The sequence below is a fragment of the Bos taurus genome, chromosome 13 (genome assembly GCF_002263795.3).
Source record: "Bos taurus isolate L1 Dominette 01449 registration number 42190680 breed Hereford chromosome 13, ARS-UCD2.0, whole genome shotgun sequence".
Classification (NCBI taxonomy): Eukaryota; Metazoa; Chordata; class Mammalia; order Artiodactyla; family Bovidae; genus Bos; species Bos taurus.
Genome location: NC_037340.1, coordinates 64,342,632 through 64,365,282, shown reverse-complemented (window position 1 = coordinate 64,365,282; position 22,651 = coordinate 64,342,632). Strand labels below are relative to the sequence as shown.

At 37.7% G+C, this 22,651-nt stretch overlaps 1 protein-coding gene across 4 annotated transcripts in view; it reads left to right on the top strand.

Annotated features, from left to right (window-relative positions):
* Positions 1 to 22,651, top strand: part of TRPC4AP (transient receptor potential cation channel subfamily C member 4 associated protein) — a 69,245-nt gene that overhangs the window by 8,909 nt on the left and 37,685 nt on the right. For all 4 annotated transcript variants that reach the window (NM_001206830.1, XM_025000700.2, XM_025000699.2 and 1 more), the window contains 4 exon segments: positions 5,533 to 5,661; positions 8,299 to 8,415; positions 16,492 to 16,549; positions 18,561 to 18,616. In NM_001206830.1, coding sequence (NP_001193759.1) covers positions 5,533 to 5,661; positions 8,299 to 8,415; positions 16,492 to 16,549; positions 18,561 to 18,616 — 360 coding nt within the window.

Genomic DNA, 22,651 nt, shown 5'->3' with positions numbered 1-22,651 from the left:
TCTTTTTCTCTGACTTAATCTTCCTAATCTCTCTTGATGATATTTTATAGTTTTCTATGTAGTGGTCTTTGTTAGATTCATTCCTTGGTGTTTGATACGATTTGATGGTATCGTAAATAGCATTTTAAAAATCATGTTTTCTAACTGTAGCTGTAACATAAAAGCAAGATTGGTTTTTGTATTGCTGCAGTGTTTATATTGCTCCTGTATTTTAATACTTTAGATTATTTTGGATTGTGTGTGTGTACAGTCATCTGCAAGTATATCTGCAAACGAAGCTTTTATTTTATCCCTTCCTATCTTGCATCTTTTTTTTCTTACCTAACTGCTGTTTGGGATGCTCCTTTACAGTGAATTGAAGTGGCATGTCACTGACCTAAGAGGGAGAGCCTTAAACATTTAACCATTAAGTATGATGTTGAATATTTTCCGTAGATACTCTTATTCACTTCTTTTCTGAGTTTTTGTGTTGAATTCTATCAAAATGCTTTTTCTCCATTGAGATGTTAATATAATTGTTTTCCTTTGTGTTATTAATATGATGAATTACACTGAGTAAACTTTTCAAATATTAAACCAAATCTGAATTTCTGATTCAAAACTTCATCATTTTTATAGATTGCTAAATTTGATTTCTAATTTTCTTATTAGGATTTTTTTCTTTCTGTGTTTATGAATGAGAATGGCCTATAATTTTCCTTTCACCAGGTTTTGGTATCAAGTTTATCCTGGCCACTAGTCATAGCTTTAGTTGGACCCCACAAATTTTGATCTGTAGTATTTTCATTGTCATTTATTTCGGAATATTTTCAAATTTTTCCTTAGATTTCTTCTTTGACCTATGCATCTTTAGGAGGTATACTTTTTAATTTATGAACATCAGGGTTTTATAATTATCTTTCTGTTACAGATTTTAGGCTGATTGCACTGCAGTCAGAGAACATAGTTTGTGTTTTGATTCATTTAGATATGTATTGAAATTTGCTCCATGGCCCGGCAGCTGCGCATTTTGTAAATGCTCTGTGTACTTGCAAAGAATGTATCACTTCAGTTCAGTTCAGTCGCTCAGTCATGTCCAACTCTTTGCGAACCCTTGAATCGCAGCATGCCAGGCCTCCCTGTCCACCACCAACTCCCGGGGTTCACTCAGACTCATGTCCACTGAGTCAGTTGATGCCATCCAGCCATCTCATCCTCTGTTGTCCCCTTCTCCTCCTGCCCCAAGCCCTCCCAGCATGAGTCTTTTCCAATCAGTGAACTCTTCGCGTGAGATGGCCAAAGTACTGGAGTTTCAGCTTTAGCATCATTCCTTCCAAAGAACACCCAGGGCTGATCTCCTTCAGAATGGACTGGTTGGATCTCCTTGCAGTCCAAGGGACTCTCAAGAGTCTTCTCCAACACCACAGTTTCAAAGCATCAATTCTCGGCGCTCAGCCTTCTTCACAGTCCAACTGTCATATCCATACATGACCACTGGAAAAACCATAGCCTTGACTAGATGACCTTTGTTGGCAAAGTAATGTCTCTGCTTTTGAATATGCTATCTAGGTTGGTCATAACTTTCCTTCCAAGCAGTAAGCGTCTTTTAATTTCATGGCTGCAGTCACCATCTGCAGTGATTCTGGAGCCCAGAAAAATAAAGTCTGACACTGTTTCCACTGTTTCCCCATCTATTTTTATATCACTTTTTATGAAGTGATGGGACCAGATGCCATGATCTTAGTTTTCTGAATGTTGAGCTTTAAGCCAACTTTTTCACTCTCCTCCTTCACTTTCATCAAGAGGCTTTTTAGTTCCTCTTCACTTTCTGCCATAAGGGTGGTGTCATCTGCATAAATGTAGTGTCAGTTTCTGCAGTGAAGCCGTCTGGAATTTTGATCAGTTCAGTTCAGTCACTCAGTTGTGGCCGACTCTTTGGGACCTCATGGACTGCAGCACAACAGGCCTCCCTGTCTGTCACCAACTCCTGGAGTTTACTCAGACTCATGTCCATTGAGTCAGTGATGCCATCCAACCATCTCATCAATGTGGAGAATATTGCCATATTAGAAATATTAAGTCTTCCAATCTCTGAGCATGAATGGCTTTCCATTTATTTAGGCATTCTTTACTTCTTTAATTTTTTTCAATGATGTTTTGTGTTTCATTGTACAGATCTTATATTTTGTTAAATTTATTCATAAGTATTCTTTTTGATGCTGTTACAAATGGGATTGCTTTCTTATTTTAACTTTTGGATTGTTCATTGCAGATGCATAGAAATTCAGGTTTTTTGTATACTGATTTTGTATCCTGAAACCTTGCCAAACTCATTGATTAGCTCTAAGTGTGTATGTGGGTCTCCTTTGAAAAAATGTCCATTTAGGTCTTATGCCTATTTTTAAATTGGGTTGTTTATATATTTTTTTTTCTGTTGAAGTATAGTTAATTTGTAATGTTATGCTAATTTGTGCTAATTAGTTTTTTGTAGTTTTGCTTTGAGTTGTGTGAGCTGTTTATATGTTTTAGGTATTAATCCCTTATTATATCATTTGCAAATATTTTCTATCATTCAGTGGGTTCTGCCTTTTCATTTTGTTGATTGCTTCCTTTGCTGTGCAAAGGCTTTTACGTTTAATCAGGCTCCATTTATTTGTTTTTGATTCTTTTGCCTGAGGAGACACAGAAAACATACTGCAATGATTTATGTCAGAGTTCTGCCTCTGTTCTCTTCTAAGAGTTCTATGGTTTCTTGTCTTACATTTAGGTCTTCAATCTATTTTGAGTTTATTTTTTATATTTTGTGAAAAAATGTTCAAATTTCTTTTTTTTTAAATTTATTTTACTGAAGTATAGTTGATTTGCAGTGTTGTGTTACACATGCCATTGTTTTACATATAGCTATACAGTTTTCCCAACACTGCTTATTAAAGAGGCTGTCTTTTCACTGTTGTATATTCTTGTTGGTTTTGGTATAAATTAATTGACCGTAAGTGGTGGGTTTATTTCTGGGCTTTCTATTGCGTTCCATTGATCTGTGTGTCTGCATCCATGTGCCAGTACTGTGCAGTTTTGGTTCCTGTAGTTTTGTAGTATAGTCTGAATCAGGGAGCGTGATACCATCAGCTTTGTTCTTTTTTTTTTTTCCAGGATGGTTGTGGCAGTTCTGGATCTTTTGTGGTTCCATATACATTTTAGGAATTTGTTCTAGTTCTGTGAAAAATGCCATGGATATTTTGATAGGGATTGCATTAAATCTGTAGATTGCTTTGAGTGTATGACGTTTTAACTAGTCTTCTAATCCAAGGACACAGGATATCTTTCCATTTCTATGTATCATCCTTAATTTGCTTCATCATTGTTTTATAGTTTTCAGAGTATAGGTCTTTCACCTCCTTGATTAAGTTTATTTCTAGGTATTCTTTTAATATCTTTGGTTTTGGTATCAGGGTAATACTAGCCTCATAGAATGAGTTGGGAAGTGTTCCTTCTTCTGTTTTATGGAAGAATTTGTGAAGTATTTGCCCATTTCTCTTTAAATGTTCAATAGAATTTACTAGTGAAGCATCTAGACTTGGGCTTTTATGGGTCGTTTCCTTCCTCCATCCCTCCCTCCTTTTCTTCCTTTTGTACTAAATCACTAATTTGATCTCTTTAATTGTTTTAGGTATATCAGATTTTCTGTTTCTTCTTAAGTTAGTTTCTGTTATTTGTGTCCTTCTGAGAATTTGTACATTTCATCTAATTTATGTAGTTTGTTGGCATATAGTTGCTCCTAGTATTTCCATGTAAACCTTTTTATCTCCTTAAAATTGGTAGTTGTTTCCTCTTTCATTCCTGAATATATAGTAATTTGAGTCAATGTAAGTTAGTCAGTGTAACTATTTTTAATATTGTTGGTCTTTTCGAAGAACCAAATTTGATTTTGTTGATTTTTTTCCTGTTATTTTTCTTTTCTCTATATCACTTATTTTTGCAAGGATATTTTTAATTTCCTCATGCTTGCTTTGGGTTGGGTTTACTCCGTTTTCCCCCTAGTTTCTCATGATGGAAGATAAGATAATCTGAGATTGCTCTCCTTTTTAATATAAATGTTTATAGCTATAAACTTGTAAGCACTGCTTTTGCCAAGACCCATGAAGCCATTGTTATTTTCTTTTTCCTTTCAAGGAAGGGAAAGGTGTTTTGGTTTTTTTCCATTGTTTTGGGGTTTGCCTTAATTTGAGTTTGCTTGAAGAATATAACATTTCTGATAATCATTTAGACCTACAGAAATGGTAATTTCCTACGGTGCACCCTAATACAAATATTCAGAAACATTTCATTATCTTTCATGACCCTTGAATTATTTTATTTTTACAATTTAAGAAAACAAGCTCAGGAAGAGTAATGGGACTTGTCCAAGATCAGAGTACTGATGTGCATCAGGATAGGCCAAGCTGTTACTGAAGACCTGCGTGTCCTTTGTAAGCTGCAGTGAGCTTTTGATCTAATTGAGGGATAAGTCTACATGAAAATAATTCACTTCTGGCACCCATAATGCCATATCCCCAAAATAGACACTGCCATGATTAATGAACCTGTCATTAGACTAGGCTATTGCTCATGCCTTCAGACACTTACTGAGCCCCTGCTCCGTGCCTGGCGTCCTTGGGGAGAAAGAAGGCGTGCGCGGTAAACACAGCCTGGCACCTGCTCTGTAGCAGCGGCGGTTAGGACAAATGAGCCAGTAACTATGATACTGTATGATAAATGTTAGATAAGGTCCCAGACCCTCTCAGAAAGGAGAGAGAGGAAGTCCTATCAAGGAAAGTTTCTGGGTTTTTGGCTTGCATTTTGAAGGAGAAGGAACTTTCTAGGTAGAAGAGACAGGGAGGAGGAGGAGCTTTCCAGGTAGAAGAGACAGGGAGGAGGAGGAGCTTTCCAGGATGCCCAGAAATGTTCTGTGGCATAGAGTCCACCCTTGAACAGCACAGAGGCGTAGGGGCGCTGACCGTTCAGTCACAATTCTTGTATAACTTAAGAGTCAGCCCTCCATACCCACAGTTTCCCTGCACCTGTGGAATCAGCCAGCCATGGATTGTGTAGTACTGTAGTATTTACTACTGAAGAAAATTTCTCATGTAAGTGGACCCATGCAGTTCAAACCTGTATATGTGTGTGTGTGTAAATAATTACGCCTCTTGCTCCCACCTTAGGTTTATTTTCTCCCCATACAGGTGGCATACCTATACAGAGCTGTGTACGGGGGAAGCACATATGCAAAGCATAGAGAGAGAACACATACATTTGGAGCCTAGAGTGTGCATTGGGCAAAGAAGAAGTTAAGAGAGGAAAGTAGGTGATAGAGTAGGAAGGGGGTGTATCATAAACCAGGAGCTGGACTTTGACCTTACAGGCTGTGGGGAAACTTTGGAAGGTTTCTAGAAAGACCTTTGACTGACTTGTCCTGGGTGGATTTGGGAGCCAGCTGCTCTCTTTTGCTGTATGTTCTAGTACTTCTTTCCTCACCAGTAATAGTTTCCTCTTTTTTTTTTTCCTTTGGACTTACAGTTCACTGAAACTTTTTTGACGGAAAGGGACAAACAGTCCAAATGGAGTGGAATTCCGCAGCTGCTCCTTAAGCTGTATGCGACCAGCCACCTCCACAGTGACTTCGTTGAATGCCAAAACATCCTCAAGGTAACTGTTAGGGGCACTGGAGGGGCTGCATTCAGGCCTCCAGGTGATACCAGACATCTGGGTTATTCCTCTTTTTCAGTCTGCTTTTTAAAATAGCCTGTATTTATTGAGTAAGCTGTAGAAAATTTGGGAAGTTCAGAAAAAGTGCAAAGAAGAAAATAAAAATCACCTATAATCCCACCACACAGAGATAATCACCATAAAGTTCCCGGTGTATATACTTCTGGGTTTTATTCACACTTGTTTTGTCCTGCTGCTGCTACTGCTAAGTCACTTCAGTCATGTCCGACTCTGTGCGACCCCATAGATGGCAGCCCACCTATGGGCAGCACGGGGGAGCCTGGGATTCTCCAGGCAAGAACACTGGAGTGGGTTGCCATTTCCTTCTCCAATGCATGAAAGTGAAAAATGAAAGTGAAGTCGCTCAGTCGTGTCTGACCCTCAGTGACCCCATGGACTGCAGCCTTCCAGGCTCCTCCGTCCATGGGATTTTCCAGGCAACAGTACTGGAGTGGGGTGCCATCGCCTTCTCCGTGTTTTGTCCTAGTACTTGCCTAATTAAGGAGGCCTTGCCCTGGGATTGGGATACATTCTTTTTCAATGGGATTTAAAAGGTCCCATTTGGGTGAGACTTCAAGGAAGTGGCCTTGTGGTTGTTGATAAGTATGACAGGCATCTGAAGGTGAAGGGACTTGGAAAGAGTGCAGAGACATCCAGGGCAGTTGTTCTCAATCTGGAGTGTGTTACAGAGTCACCTGGAAGCCTTGTTAATGGTGGGCCCTGCCAGTAGAATTTCTGATTTAGTAGGTCAAACTTCATATTGGGAAAGCAGGTCCAACTTTGAATTTAGATTACTGGCTCTAATGTAGCTAAAATCTATTCAAGTTATATTTGATCATAATAAAATATGTTTTTCATATGTGAAGTTCTGTTTATTATTTCACATAAATCATTTTTAAATATTAATAGGGCCAGATAAGTTTAATCTTTACCTTTCAGAAGAGATGTTTTGTCTACACAACTTTTTTTGTAAATTGAAAATCATTCCCAAGTAAAAGTTTATAAAAAGATGTTTGTGTTCTTAATCTTCTCACAGTTTGATTTAGGATAGAAATAATTACAGTGTCTTATGCTTGCTTGAAAACATTTTGTGAAGAATTATACATTATTTCACTTGATTCCTGCAAAATCTCTGAGATATGAGGTAGATGAAAGAGGGAAATTCATATTTGTGAGTGCTTGCTATGTAATCATCATTTCTTTATGCATTCAACAAATACTTGAAATTTACTATGTACCAGGCATATTTAATTTTTATGATAACTCTGTGAGATGGGTGGTATTAGTGGATTAGTCCAAAATACTTTGATTGCATGTAACAGTAACCCACTCAGATTAGCGAAAAAGATTTTTTATTGTCTCACATCTTCAGAAAGCACAGATGTGAATTCAGGGGCCAAATAGAGTTAGGCAGTCTATTTCTTATCTTGACATCTGTGTGTGGCCTCGTATTCTTCCACAGAAGTAGGGCTGTTACCTGAAGAAGAGAAAAGGAGATACTGAGCAGGAAAATCCAGGTGTCTTCTGCATTTCCTTTCTCAGTTGAGAAAACAGACTCAGCATAATCCACCCACGTTCACGTGGTTATCATGATGAGCCCAGATTTGTCCTGCTCCTGAAACCAGCTTCCACTGTACTGTGTTGCCAGCAGAATTATAGTCTAGTTTTATAAATGAGAGAAATGAAACCCAGAGGAAGTAGTTCTCCCACTAATTATGTGACCTTGTACAACTTTGTGCTTTTTGTTTTTTAACCTGTAAAATGAGTCAAACTATACTCACTTCATTGAATTATTTTAAGGATGAAATGGACTTAAGTATAGAAATCCGGTGCTTGTCATGTAATAGGTTATCTGTAAGAGAGAGTTCTGCTTTTTCTTGATGAGTGGTACTTCGACCAACATCAACATCACTTGGGTACTTAACGATAAATGCACATTCTCAGGCCCCAGCCCAGACCTGTTAAATCAGAAACTGCAGATGGGACCCAGCAGTCTGGGTTTTAACATGTCCTTCAGGTGACTGGATGCTCACCACTGTATGAGAACTACTGCTCTAGTCCAGTGGGTTCCGTCTTCCCTTGCGGTTCCTGAGAAGAGAGCACAATGAGTAGGACCCTGTATTCCTCCTACTCTTCCTCCTGTTTGACCCACAGTAGTTATGCTTTCTTTTGTAAGCACAGACTCAGGAGCCAGACATCCTAGGTTTAAGTCCTGACTCTGTCACATACCCTGTTTGACATTGACAACTTCTTTGTGTCTTAGTTTCCTTATCTGTAAAATTGGGCCAATACATTACTGTTACGTCATAGAGTTGTGAGGATTTTTTAAAAGAGGTAACTTATGAAGAACCATGCCTGGTACATAATAAGCATTTAATAAGTTAGCTTCTACTACGATTACAACAACTTTTATCACATCAGCTTTTCTGTAAGTTGGCTTTTTTTTTATTGTTCATTGTGGAGGCTGTCTTTGGCTTCATGGGAATTCAAGTTGTGACTAAAATGCAAACTGTTCTTTTGGTGTCTGGTTTGTGTTGGATAGTAGCACTCAGTGTCTCTTGGTTCCTTTTTCACTAGGAAATTTCTCCTCTTCTCTCCATGGAGGCTATGGCGTTTGTTACTGAAGAGAGGAAACTTACCCAAGAAACCACTTATCCAAATACTTATATTTTTGACTTGTTTGGAGGTGTTGATGTAAGTCATTGTTTATTATTACTACTGCTATTTAATGGCTTGGGAACTTTTGAAATGGGAATTAGGAAGCGTTTTAGAATTTATAGCAAGCATTTCAGAATTTTCTCTTTAGAAGCTCCATGGTATTCACCTGTGTTGAAGTACCATAGCTTTTACATTGAAAGAGTTGATTTTGTGTGAATTGATAATAATATCAACTTTTTTAAGGCACAAAGTTAATGTTTCCTAGTTCAGCTGTGATGACTAGTTTCTTCTTTGTCCTTCCAGAGATGTAATATATATATGTGTGTATGTAAATAGTTACCCTGACTGCCCCCCCTTAGGTTTATATTCTCCCCACATAGAAGTAGCATATCATATATACAGGTACCTTGCTTGCTTTTTTTCATGTGATTCTATAACTTGGAGGTAGATTCATTTTAATATGTGTAAATCTGCCTCATTATTATTAACAGCTATATAGTATTCCCTGGTATGATTATACCATTATTTACTTAGGCCTTAGTTGATGGACATTTAGCTTTCTCAACACCTTTCCTATAACAAACAAGGTTGCAGTGAAAGTTTTTGTACATGTGAGTACTGTATACTTTTAGGATCAAAGCATATGTCTTTTATTGTTTATAAACTTACCAATTTATGTACCTAAAAGGCTTTTATCAACTTACATCCCCAGTAACAAAGAAGAAGAGTGTCTTTTTATCCACTCCATCGCCAACACAGTGTGTGTATGTGTATTTTTATGGACTTTGTTCTTGAGGTGTAACTTGCATACAGTGAGGTATGTCAGTAACTATGAGAAGATACATTCACCTTTGCCACCCAAACCATGAAATAGACTGTTACCAACACAGAGTAGCCTCCTTCACTAAGCAATATGTTTTAAGTATTTTAAATATTTGCTAAGCAGATATGAGAAAAATGATATTTCTTCATAGTTTTTTAAAGTTTTATTGAGATACAGTTCACATCATATAATTCACCCATTTAATGTGTATAATTCAGTAGTTTTTAGTGTATTTGTAGATATGTGAGACCACCACCATAGTCACTCTAGAACATTTTTATCACCCAGAGAAGAAACTCCATATGTTTAAGCTATCACTCTCCCACTCCTCCAACCACCAGCCCCATCATAGGCAACTGTTACTCCACTTTGTCTTTATAGATAACCTTGTCTTGGACATTTCATATGAACAGTCACATAATATGTGATCTTTTGTTATTGGTATGTTTCACTTAGTTTAATGTTTTTAAGGTTCATCCCCATTATAGCATGTTTCAGCAGTTTATTCTATTTTATGGTTGAATAATACTCTACTGGGTGGATATAGCATATTTTGTATGTTCATTTGTCAGTTAGTGGACACTTGGGCTATTTCTATCTTTTGACTGTTACAAATAATGCTGCTCTTAACACTTGTGTACAAGTTTGTGTGTGGAAATATCTTTCCATTAATGTTGGGAATATACCTAGAAGTGGGATTGATGGGTCATATAGTAGCTCTTGTATTTAATTCTTTGAGGATTTATCAGACTGTTTTCCAAAGCAGCTGCACCATTTTACATACCCACCAACAATGCACAAGGGTTCTGATTTTTCCACATCCTCTTCAACACTGGCTATTCTCTCCACTTTTGATTATAGCCATCCTACTGGGTGTGAAGTGTTACTTCCTTGTGGTTTTGATTTGCCTTTTCCTGTTGCCTAATGCTATTGAACATTATTTTATGTGCTTCTAGGTCATTTGTTTGTCTTCCTCAGAAAATATCGTTATTATGAATTCTGAGAGCCCTTTATATAGTCTCTGTATAGTTTTAAAAATTTATATCTTTCAATGAGTGGAATTGGATATCTTTTCGTGTGTTTATAAGTAGTTCCTTTTTTTTTCTTCTATTTGTTTATTAGGCCCTTCTCTTATTGATTTTTGTCTTAGTTCAGGCTGCTACAGCAAAATCCACATTTGAGTAGTTTATGAACAACAGATTTATTTCTCAAAGTTCTAGAGGCTGGGAAGTCCAGATTCATGGCACTGGCAGATTTGGTGTCTCGGGAAGATCCTCTTCTGGATTACAAATGCCAGCTTCTCCCTGTGTCCACACGTGATGAAGGGCTGGGGAATCTCTCTGGAGCCTCTTTCATAATGTGTAACACCATTCGTGGGTGCTCTGCCCTCATAACCTAATCACCACCCAAAGGCCCCACCTCCTAATGCTGTCACATTGGGCATTAAGATTTAGCATGGTTTTCAGGAGACAACATGCAGATTATAGTAACTTGTAAGTACTCAGTTTTTAAAGGTCCTTTGTCATAAGTGTTCTATTTTTTTCCCTAGTTTGAAAATTGAATTTTGACTTTGTTTATGATACATTTTAATGTGAAACTTTTTAGGTTTACTTTTTAAGTTGTTTACTTTTTAGGTTGTCAAACTGATCGGTCTTTCCTTTCATGGGTTCAGAGTTTTTCTTTGCCCATTGTTGCATTATAAACTGTGTCTTTATTTCCATCTAATACTTCAAAGTTTTTATCATGTATGATTAATTTTTGCACCACTTGAAATTTATTTTTATGTAATGAGTGAGGGTACTGGGATCCTGCTTCTTTTCTCTCAGATAACCTGTCCTTTCCCCTGTTACTGGGAGCATGAGGGAGGCTTTCAGGGTGTTGTGGTTGTGTTGTATCTTGATCTGGGTGTTGATTGTGTTGGATAGAGATTCACTTTGTAAAAACTGGAGCTGTATGTTTACAATTTATACTGTTTGCTTTATCACGTTCAGTTCAGTCACTCAGTTGTTTCCGACTCTTGGCGACCCCATGGACTGCAGCACGCCAGGCCTCCCTGTCCATCACCAACTCCCGGAGTTCACTCAAACTCATGTCCATTGAGTCAGTGATGCCATCCAACCATTTTATCCTCTGTCATCCCCTTCTCCTCCCACCTTCAATCTTTCCCAGCATCAGGGTCTTTTCAAATGAGTCAGCTCTTCATATCAGGTGGCCAAAGTATTGGAGTTTCAGCTTCAACTTCAGTCCTTCCAATGAATATTCAGGACTGATTTCCATTAGGATGGACTGGTTGGATCTCCTTGGAGTCCCAGAGACTCTCAAGAGTCTTCTCCAACACCACAGTTCAAAAGCATCAATTCTTCGGCACTTAGCTTTCTTTATAGTCCAACTCTCACATCCATACATGACTACTGGAAAAACCATAGCCTTGACTAGACGGACCTTTATTGGCAAAGTAATGTCTCTGCTTTTTAATATACTGTCTAGGTTGGCCATAACTTTGCTTCCAAGGGGTAAGCATCTTTTAATTTCATGGCCGCAGTCACCATCTGCAGTGATTTGGAGCCCCCCAAAATAAAATCTGCCACTGTTTCCCCATCTATTTGCTATGAAGTGATGGGACCAGATGTCATGATCTTAGTTTTCTGAATGTTGAGCTTTAAGCCAGCTTTTTCACTCTCCTCTTTCACTTCCATCAAGAGGCTCTTTAGTTCTTCACTTTCTGCCATAAGTGTGGTGTCATCTGCGTATCTGAGGTTATTGATATTTCTCCTGGCAATGTTGATTCCAGCTTGTGCTTCATCTAGAGCTCAGCGTTTCTCATGATGTACTCTGCATATAAGTTAAATAAGCAGGGTAACAATATACAGCCTTGACGTACTCCTTTTCCTGTTTGGAACCAGTCTGTTGTTCCGTGTCCAGTTCTAACTGTTGCTTCCTGACCTGGATACAGATTTCTCAAGAGACAGACCAGGTGGTCTGGTATTCCCATCTCTTTCAGAATTTTCCAGTTTATTGTGATCCACACAGTCAAAGTCTTTGGCATAGTCATTAAAGCAGAAATAGGTGTTTTTTTGGAACTCTCTTGCTTTTTCAATGATCCAGTGGATGTTGGCAATTTGATCTCTGGTTCCTCTGCCTTTTCTAAACCCAGCTTGGACATCTGGAAGTTTACAGTTCACATATTATTGAAGCTGGGCTTGGAGAATTTTGAGCATTACTTTACTAGCATGTGAGATGAGTGCAATTGTGTGGTAGTTTGAGCATTCTTTGGCATTGCCTTTCTTTGGGACTGGAATGAAAATTGACCTTTTCCAGTCCTGTGGCCACTGCTGACTTCTCCAAATTTGCTGGTATATTGAGTGCAGCACTTTCATAGCATCATCGTTTAGGATTTGAAATAGTTCAACTGGAATTCCATCACCTCCACTAGGTTCATGCGTAGTGACGCTTCCTAAGGCCCACTTGACTTCACATTCCAGGATGTCTGGTTCTAGATGAGAGATCAAACCATTGTGATTATCTGGGTTGTGAAGCTCTTTTCTGTGTATTCTTGCCACCTCCTCTTAATATCGTCTGCTTCTGTTAGGTCCATAACATTTCTGTCCTTTATTGAGCCCACCTTTGCATAGAATGTTCCCTTGGTATCTCTAATTTTCTTGAAGAGATCTCTAGTCTTTTCTATTCTATTGTTTTCCTCTTATTTCTTTTCACTGGTCACTGAAGAAGGCTTTCTTATCTCTCCTTGCTGTTCTTTGGAACTCTGCATTCAAATGGATGTATCTTTGCTTTTCTTCTTTGCTTTTTGCTTCCCTTCTTTTCACAGCTATTTGTAAGGCCTCCTCAGACAGCCATTTTGCTTTTTTGCCTTTCTTTTTCTTGGGGATGGTCTTGATCCCTGTCTCCTGTACAATGTTATGAACCTCTGTCCATAGTTTATCAGGCACTCTTGTCTATCAGATCTAGTCCTTTAAATCTAGTTCTCACTTCCACTGTATAATCATAAGGAATTTGATTTAGGTCATACCTGAATGGTCTAGTGGTTTTCCCTACTTTCTTCAATTTCAGTCTGATTTTGGCAATAAGGAGTTCATGTCTGAGGCACAGTAAGCTCCTGGTCTTGTTTTTGCTGACTGTATAGAACTTCTCCATCTTTGGCTGCAAAGAATATAATCAGTCTGTCTTCAGTGTTGACCATCTGGTGATGTCCATGTGTAGAGTCTCCTCTTGTGTTGTTGGAAGAGGGTGTTTGCTATCATGTTATTACTTCAATTTGAAAAAACACTTCCTTTCCTTAAAGATGCCATTTTCCCCAAAGCAAAAATTGAGTGTTGAACATTTACATCCATAGCATGAGTCATAGACTGTATTCCTTCAACCGTTGCTCAGCATTCCCTCTTTAGCAATCCCAGCGGTCCTGTCGCGTTTACTTACTGGCCAGTTTGAAGGGCCTTTACTTCTGAATCGTTTGTCAAAGAATTTGCTTAATAGAAACCAGTGTGTTCCTGGGAGGAAAAAGAAGATAGGAGTCTTTAGCCTGGTGTCTTATTTGCAGTGGGAACGAAGCTTTTCTCCTGCAGGTACATGCCCCATCTTAGGACATCTTTGGATCATTAGTTCTTGATTTTGTGGAGTTTTTCTTCCCTGCTTTGAGTTAGGTTAGCTTCTCCAAGAATCTCAGTGTGTTTATAGAGGCTTTTGCTTGGATTATTTTGTTCTTCACTAACCATTATTTGGGTGCATTTCTTCTTGCTGAATTCTCTTGTCATCTTGCTTCTAAAAGTACCTTTCAAAGTTCTTTATTTCTCCCTCTGCCAATCCCCAGAAAGGCTCCCAAGTAATTCCGTTTTCAACATGCTGCCTAATGCTTAGCTGAAGTGGAATGGTGGCTACACCATTCCTTGTCAACTTGAACAAACCCCTAATGTAACACTGGAAAGTGTATCCTAGAGTCTGTGAAGTTAGATGCCTGTAGGATCAAGTAGGCGTATAGTGAAGCAGGCCCAGAGTAAGATGATCTACATAAGTTAAATGACTGCAGAGACTGAGATGAACTGGAGAGTGCATGCCTGCTTTTATAGGGAAATGACTTCCATTTCTTTTGACCTTTGCCCTCAGGGATGTAGGAAATCTAGATTCGTAAGTAGAATCACAGCTTTTCAGTAGATATGGACCACATGAATTATGTCTGTGGGCCAGGTGTAATCCATGCTTGGCATTCAGGGACTTTTAATTTGTTCATTGACATAGAACATCTATTTGAAGACAGTTTATTTTAAATATAATAATCTATGCAGGATGAGCTCCTCATACTTTACTGGGATGACTGAAAAGCAGGGCATCTCTTTGAAAAGCTTTTGTGTAGTACATCTCAAAATCTTAAAGATCGTTATTGATTTTGCTCTGTTTGCGTTTATGTGAATCTCTTCTGAGGACATAAGTCAAAATGAGATAAAGCTTTGTATACAAAAATGCTTAGTGTGGCATTACATATAATAGTTAAAAATATTCATCAGGAGGAAGGTAGTTTTTGTTTTCTATAAGGTCAGTGGTGATATCATTGATATTCTCTGTTATTTTCTATTCTCTGCTAAATTAGTTTCCATTCTAATCCTTATTATTTCTTTTCTTTTGCTTGCTTTGGGGTTGGCTTACACCTCTTTTTTTCCAGTGAATTGAAGTAAAAGATTATTAGGCTATTGGTTTGAGATAATTCCTTTTTTTTTCTTTTAAGAGAAATTTTTCGCATTTTTACTGAAGTACAGTTGCTATACAATGTTATATAAATTACAAATGTACAGCATAGTGATTCACAGATTTTAAAGGGTATGCTCCATTTATAGTTACTATAAATACTGGCTGTCTTCCCCATGTTGTATAATACATTTGTGTAGCCTGTGTTACTCTCAGTAGTTTGTACTCCCCCACTTTGATGTTGCCCCTCCCCACAACTGGTAACTACTAGTTTGTTCTCTGTATCTGTGAGTTTGCTTCTTTTTTTGCTATAGTCACTATTTTGTTTTATTTTTTAGATTCCACATACAAGTGATATTCATATACTGTTTGTCTTTCTCTGTTTTATTTCATTTATCATAATGTCCTCCAAGTCTGTTCATATTGCTGCAAATGGCAAATTTTTGTTCTTTTTTATAGCTGAGTAGTATTCTTCTCTCTGTGTGTGTATTCCATGCGTGCTTTAGTAGAACATGTATTCTGCTCTTGCTGGGCAGAATTATATAGCTATCTGTTATAGCTTATTGGTTTATCGTGTTCAAGTCTTCTGTTTGGTGATACCTCATTTTCTATCCATTATTGAAAGTGGAGTATTGTCTTGTCCAGCTACTGTTTAACTTGTCTGTTTCCTTCAGTTCTGTCAGTTTTTGCATCATGTATTTTGAGGCTCTGTTGTTAGATGCATATATGTTTATTATTGTTATATCTTTTCCAATGAATTGACCCTTTTATCATTATTAACTCTTTCTTTCAACAAAATGTGTGTTTTTTTTTTCAGAATGAGCTTTTAAATGCATATTTATTATAAACAGTTTAAACAGGAAGTGAAAGTGTTAGTCACTCAGTCATGTCTGACTCTTTGCAGCCTCATGAACTAGCCCACCAGTCTCCTCTGTCCACGGGACTCTCTAGGCAAGAATACTAGAGTGGGTTGCCATTCCCTTCTCAGGGGATCTTCCTGACCCAGGGATCGAACCTGGATCTCCCACATTTCGGGCAGATTCTTTACTGTCTGAGCCAGAAGGGAAGCCCTTAAACAGTTATATGTTGTATTAAAAGTATGTAAAATGATAAATGAATGCATATCCTCTCCAGCCCCCTGTGGAAATCAGTATTAACAGTTTATGGTGTATCTTTTGTGATTCTTTTTATAAACTTGTGTTTATAAAAGAACATAAATATTCTAAAGCAAGAGTAATCATTGTTGTAGTGTTCTGCAGCTTTTAAAAAGTTGAAGCCACATTGGATCCCAGAGGTTAACTAATCTAACATTCTTATCTTTTGAAATGAGAGTTGAGACCATGGTGGGACCCTGACTTGCCCAAGTTTTCATGGAGAATAGGTGGCTGAGCTGTGACTAGAACCCAGGTTTCCTGACTCTTGGTACAGTGCTCATTTCCCTGAACTTCATTGCCTTCTCCCTGTGTTGGGAACAAAAGGGCCTTGCAGTACCATGACAGGTATTTGGGCCATGAGTTATCACAGCAAAGATTGTTTTATAAGTTGTGCTTTGAATTTTGAAGATTTTATCCCTTTTTTTTTTTTTTTTTAAATAGCTCCTTGTAGAAATTCTTATGAGGCCTACGATTTCTATTCGGGGACAGAAACTGAAAAGTAAGTATACTCAGCAGCTACTTGCGCTCATTTTCTAACCTGCTATTGTGGTGATTCCCAGGAGTCTCTCTTCTTTCCCTTCACACTGAGGACATGCCTTACATTCAGCTGTAGAACATTCTCCGCCTAACTGCTCTCTTTATTTTATACTCGGTAGAAAATACAAATCTGGTGCTTTAAATCAAAAAGTGTGAAAACTACTGGACTAAAAGAATTGCATCTTTGTAATTTCTAACAGTCTTTGGGTTCAGCTTTTATGTTTTCTTTGCAAATTCTTATTTCTCATATCACTAATTGAGAGAGTAAGGAAAAAACTGGCAAGATCATTTACTTTTTTTAATTACTGTCTTGTTTTTGTTGTTATGAGGTTATTCACGCTCTTTGTAAAAAGTTCCGTTACTACCAGAATGTGTGTGGTGAAAAGTCAGAGTGTTAAGATAGCACATAATTTCTTGAATTGGGTGGTGGGTATATGGGTATTGTCCTATTATTAGTCTTTATAACTTACACATGTTGCAAATACTATTTTTAGGTCGTCCTTTTATAATTTTTAAAAAAAACTGTAAAAAAAATAAAAAACTGTAAAAAATTAAAAGACATTAAAAGCCAGGGATCAGTTAACATTTGATGAATGTTTACTACAAACATCAGTTTGTCTTTTTTTTAATGAAAAATTTTTCTTCTAAACAAAATCAACATGACATAGTGTATAAGGAAGGCCTTGTTTATACGTGCAGGAGCAGTTAAGAGGATTTGTATTCATCTTTGATGTCGTACCTTTGTATCCTGTCTAAATTGATTCTTCCTGTCCTTGGTCCTCGTAGCAAGTAGCAGCTTGTAATTACCTGTTGGTGTACTTATTTATTCTCTCTTCCCCTCTAAATTCATAAGTTCTATGAGGCTTTGTCTTTTTTTTTCCACTGCTAACCTCTGTATATTCTGTATCCGCTCTAGAGTGGATGCTGAATAAATATTTGATGAATGAGTGAGTTCCAATTCCCTTTGAAAATGAAGGTCTAGAAGTACTGAAATACACTGATTTGGTGTTCCAGCCTGCTCCGAAGTCATGAAGTAAACCAAAAAGCCCCCTTAGGTTGAAAAGCAGTGGTGAGGGATATAGGACATCTCCATTGTCTCAAGATTATGTCAGTTAGTCCTCTGGTCACTCTAGCTTGGCAGGGCTGCCCACTGGAATTGTGAAGGGAAGCCTGACATTTTAGAGTTTGTGGCAGCATGGGAATGAATGTAAACAGTTTTCAAAAATAAAAAATGATGCCAAACAAAACACTTTATCCATGGTTCATACTCAGCTTTATTATCTCCTGCTTTTGAGGTCATGAAAATTTATTTTCCATTTTGTCATACTCTTCTGTTCCTGCTCACGGAGAAGTAACTAGTTCTTTATTAGAGTCAGTAGGTTAGGGATTAAAAGCCTTTTATTTAGCACAAATAATAAAACAGAACACTTTGAGTCTGGAGTAAAAAAGACTTCCTTGTTTGCTGCTAATAGGATTTTCAATGGAGATTTATAACAACAATCCTGGTGCTGACACTTTAGTTTTAGTGGATTCTTACAGTTCTGTTTTTGGAAATGTGTTTTAGGGAACCAGTTCAACACAAGCATAAAATTAAGGCTGTATGTTACATTATTTATTTCTAGCCTATTTAAATAGCAAAAGTAAAAAAAAAAGAAAAGCTGGATATGATTTTAAGCAAGCTGCAAAGGGAACATGGCTTATTAAGTGATAACACCACAACAGGTTGAAATTATGAAGACTGTGGACCCTAGGAAGCATACTAGTATATCAGACCAAAAAGCTATATACAAATTGGTTAATAGGCTCTGATGGGCATCCTGAAACTCGGGTAAATAAGGACTGGAAGGAGGTATGCTGAAAGGAAAATAATCATTTTGGGATCATGAGGAACAATTCTTATGTTCAAAAATTTGATTCTGTTGTACTGTCTTTCCAATGAGAAAAATAACCAGTTGTTCCCCTTTCACTTTCAGTAAGTGATGAAATGTCCAAGGACTGTTTGAGCATCTTGTATAATACCTGTGTCTGTGTAAGTACCCCTGCCACTGGGACCTCATTTATCTCCCTACCAGATCTGCAGTGCTTGAGGAAGGAAGATTTGAATGGGGGTGGTAGACATGACAGCTATCTTCACACATTGGAGAATTGGACTTATGGACTTATGTGTGCCTGAGAACCAGAACCAACAGGTAGAAATTGTGGGGTGGCAAAATTTCATAGTAATTGTTAAGAACCATGGCTGATTCAACAGCTACTGAACTCTTCTAGCCCTGGAAGAGTCCAAGCAGAGACTGAACAAATACTTGTTAAATGGATGCAAGCCTGGGAAGAGTGTCTATGACCTTTTAGGATTTCTTTAAACTCTACTGTGCCTACTCCTTCATTTTTATTGTTAGAAAACAGAACAAGAACCAGAAGGCCTACCTTTTGTTGACCAGGACACTCATCTAGGTTGATCATTGAGTGAGAAAGAATGGTAAATAGAAGCAGTTTGGTAGAGAGAGCATAGCACTTAGTGCTGCAAGTTGACTCGGGATTCTGGCTCTTGTCTTCATGCTTATTCATTCTCCCTGTGCTTCAGTTTCATTTTTTAGTAGAGTGTGGTTAGTAATCATACTAACAACACCATAGGGTTATTGTGAGGATTAAATGAGATGATACATGTGAAAGCACTTTGTAAAGCAATATACAGTGTTAATTTTTGTAAGACACAATACCTGTCTTTTGGGAGCTTATGTGGTAAACTGTAAAGAGTGAATCATATACAACAGAAGGAAACAGATGCTGTTGCAGAAGTGAAACCTATATGCAGTCAAAGCACAAAGGAATATTTAATTTTCATTTCATTGCTTGCTTCATTCAAAGAAAGATTTCAGGCACCTTGTTAGGAGCATGTAAAATCTACCAAGATCATTAATTTAGAAGCAGATATCCAGGAATTGGGCTGAACATAAAATCATCTGTACCATGGATGGGGTACAAATTTGAATTTAAGCATCTTACCAACCAACACAAATAGGGAAATATGTTTCAGTGCTTAACACAGTTAAACATCTATTATAACAGTGCTCTGCAATAGAAATATAACATAAAACACTCAGGTTCTTTTTATTTTACCTTTAGGAATAATGTGTTTATTAGTTCAGGATTGATATCCTAAGATAAAAATCGGCATCCACAAAGATCTTGACAACATACATGATAGACCATTTGAATAAAAAGAATTAAAAAGGGATAAGCTTTGGATATAACTATAAACATACGGGAAATAAAAACTAAGGTCCTGAGCAAGGGAGGTATGTCTTAGGGACATACAAATGAAAAATAGTTTAGGGGCCTAAACTGTCAGTAAGTTTATCAGTAATCAAAAGGATTCATCAAAGACTACTGTCACCAAAAAAGGCTAAAACAAGCTTAGTCTACTGATCAGTCGAAATAAAATATTTAAAAGGAGTTGCACCCTTGTGTGCGACTCAGCAGTGGTGCCCTGCTTCCATGACTGTGCAGCTTTCCTCTGGGGGCACTCCTTGCCAGAAATTTCCTCCCTCCTGTTCCCTCGGGCCATCTTCCTGTGGTGGTCCTGGGGTCCTGGCCCGGGGACTGCTCTCCAGTCCCCACTCTCCAGCTTCCCAGCCACCGTGCCCACCGGTGGACCCACATCCCAGTCCAGGCTTCGGGGGCATCTTAAAGACCATGGGTCCTTGGAAAAATGATGGAGAAGGAGTACTGTCAGGCCAAAAAGGCACAAAACAGATTTAAATTTCCTTTGGGGACAAAGTTTTATAGAGTGAAACCTGTGTCATGGAAGAAGAAAGTATAATTTATGGAAGAAACTGAGACATTCTGTGACATTTTTCTCATTTGTTCAACAGTGCTCATTCATCCCTTCCAACACAGCAGACCGTCTTTTTATAGAAAAGTTAAAATAATAATATAGTTCAGTGGTACATATCATTTACTATTTACCTGGTTACATTTTAGGAACAATAAATTCACCAAAACTCTCAGCTGAATTAAAGTGGTTTTTGTTTTTGTTTTTCTACCCAATAACTCTAGAAATGCGGATCAAACTAGTTCATTTTTTCAAAGGGAAAATGTGCATTGTGGCTTATGATTAGCCACCTTAATTGCCTGTTACATATACATTGGCTTGAACTTAGATATTCACTGTTAGTTATTGTTAGCAGCATTTGTCCTTTTGTGAAACCAGTATCAGAAAACTTACACCCTTTAAGACATTCTTTATAAAATGTATAAATTCTTCAAAAATATTTGAAAAGGAGTGTTACTGCCTGCAGATATTTATAATTTCGAGTTTGCCTCTGTAGACTGTGAAAGCAAATTGTTTAATTTTTTTTTTTAAATGCGCTTTGATGTTTCAAAACAAAAAGAAACTCTAATTCCATTGACTGACTTTAAAATCAGCTATAATCATTAGTCTTCAAAAGCATTTTGCACAGATTGGTCACCTGGATTCTACAAGAAGGCATGTGCTGGTGGTGGTCTCCCAGCAGCACACAGCCCTTCCCAACACTCTCTTACTCTGTTTAGAATAATCATACTGATGAGGTCAGAATTCATGGTTCAGTTTCAGAAAAAAAGTATTCATTGTACATTAACCATTTAGAGGTCATTTAAATAACAAATGTATTGTAAAAGACATGTAGAATTTTAAAACTGAAGATTCGGACCTGTTTTTTCTCTTTTTTTTTTAAAAAAGAGTTATGTAATAAACCTGCACCTAATCTGCATTTTTAGTCACTGATTAGGCTATGTATATTTTGTGTTTGCTTCTGTGTACCACATTTTAAAAAGTATAAAAATGTATTATACTGGTCTCTCAAGAATGTTAGAGTATAATATAAAAGTACTCCAAAAACAGATGAAATAACCTATCACTCCAGCATACTAGGTTGTTTTAAATGTCCTCGTAGCCAGTTTTTTTGAAAGTAAGAAAAGAAGTAGGAAGAAATAGTTGAAGTTAATTTTAACATTGTAGTTTATTTAATACAGAGTATGTCAAGAATACTATTCCAACGTGTAATCAACATGAGTAATTTTTAGTGAGATAACGTAATCAGTATAAGTAATTATTAATGATACATTCTTTTTTTATTTTAAACTGTCAAAGTCCAGTGTATTTTTTGCTCTTACAGCACATCTCAGTTCAGACTAGCCACATTTCAAGTCCTCAGTAGCCACATGCAGCTAGTGGCACAGGTAGGCACAGACAGACCCGTAAGGTAAAAATAAGCTAATTGTTCAGGTAGTGCACAATTATAACTAAAGCCGGTAAGAAATTGTTCTTATTAAAGAAAAGATGATGCATGTGTGATGTAAAGACTCCATCATTCACAGCTTCCATGCTGTTAATAGTCTTATGGGGCAGTCCTACAAGAGTGCCAAAGAATTTTTGAACTGTGGTGTTGGAGAAGACTCTTGAGAGTCCCTTGGACCACAAGGAGATCCACCCAGTCCATTCTGAGGAAGATCAGCCCTGGGATTTCTTTGGAAGGAATGATGCTAAAGCTGAAACTCCAGTACTTTGGCCACTTCATGTGAAGAGTTGATTCATTGGAAAAGACTCTGATGCTGGGAGGGATTGGGGGCAGGAGGAGAAGGGGACGACAGAGGATGAGATGGCTGGATGGCATCACTGACTCGATGGACGTGAGTCTGAGTGAACTCCGGGAGTTGGTGATGGACAGGGAGGCCTGGCGTGCTGCCTGGGGTCGCAAAGAGTCGGACACGACAGAGTGACTGAACTGAACTGAACTGAATGTTAATGATACTCCAGTAGAACACAGTTCAGTTTTAATAAAGGGCAAGGAAGGGGAAGGAAAGACAGGGAAAGAAGGAAGAAAAAAAGAAAAGGAATGGGAAAGAAAGAAAATGAAATGAAAGCGAAGAAAGAAGAAGAAACAAAAATATAAAGATAGGATGATGTGGTCCAACCTGTGCTGATCTGATTTACATCCAGGTTAGATGGAAACCTAGGGCTTTCAAAGTTGCAAACACCAGTGCCTCCAAGGATCAGGTAGAAAACAAGAAAGGTTTGCCTGTT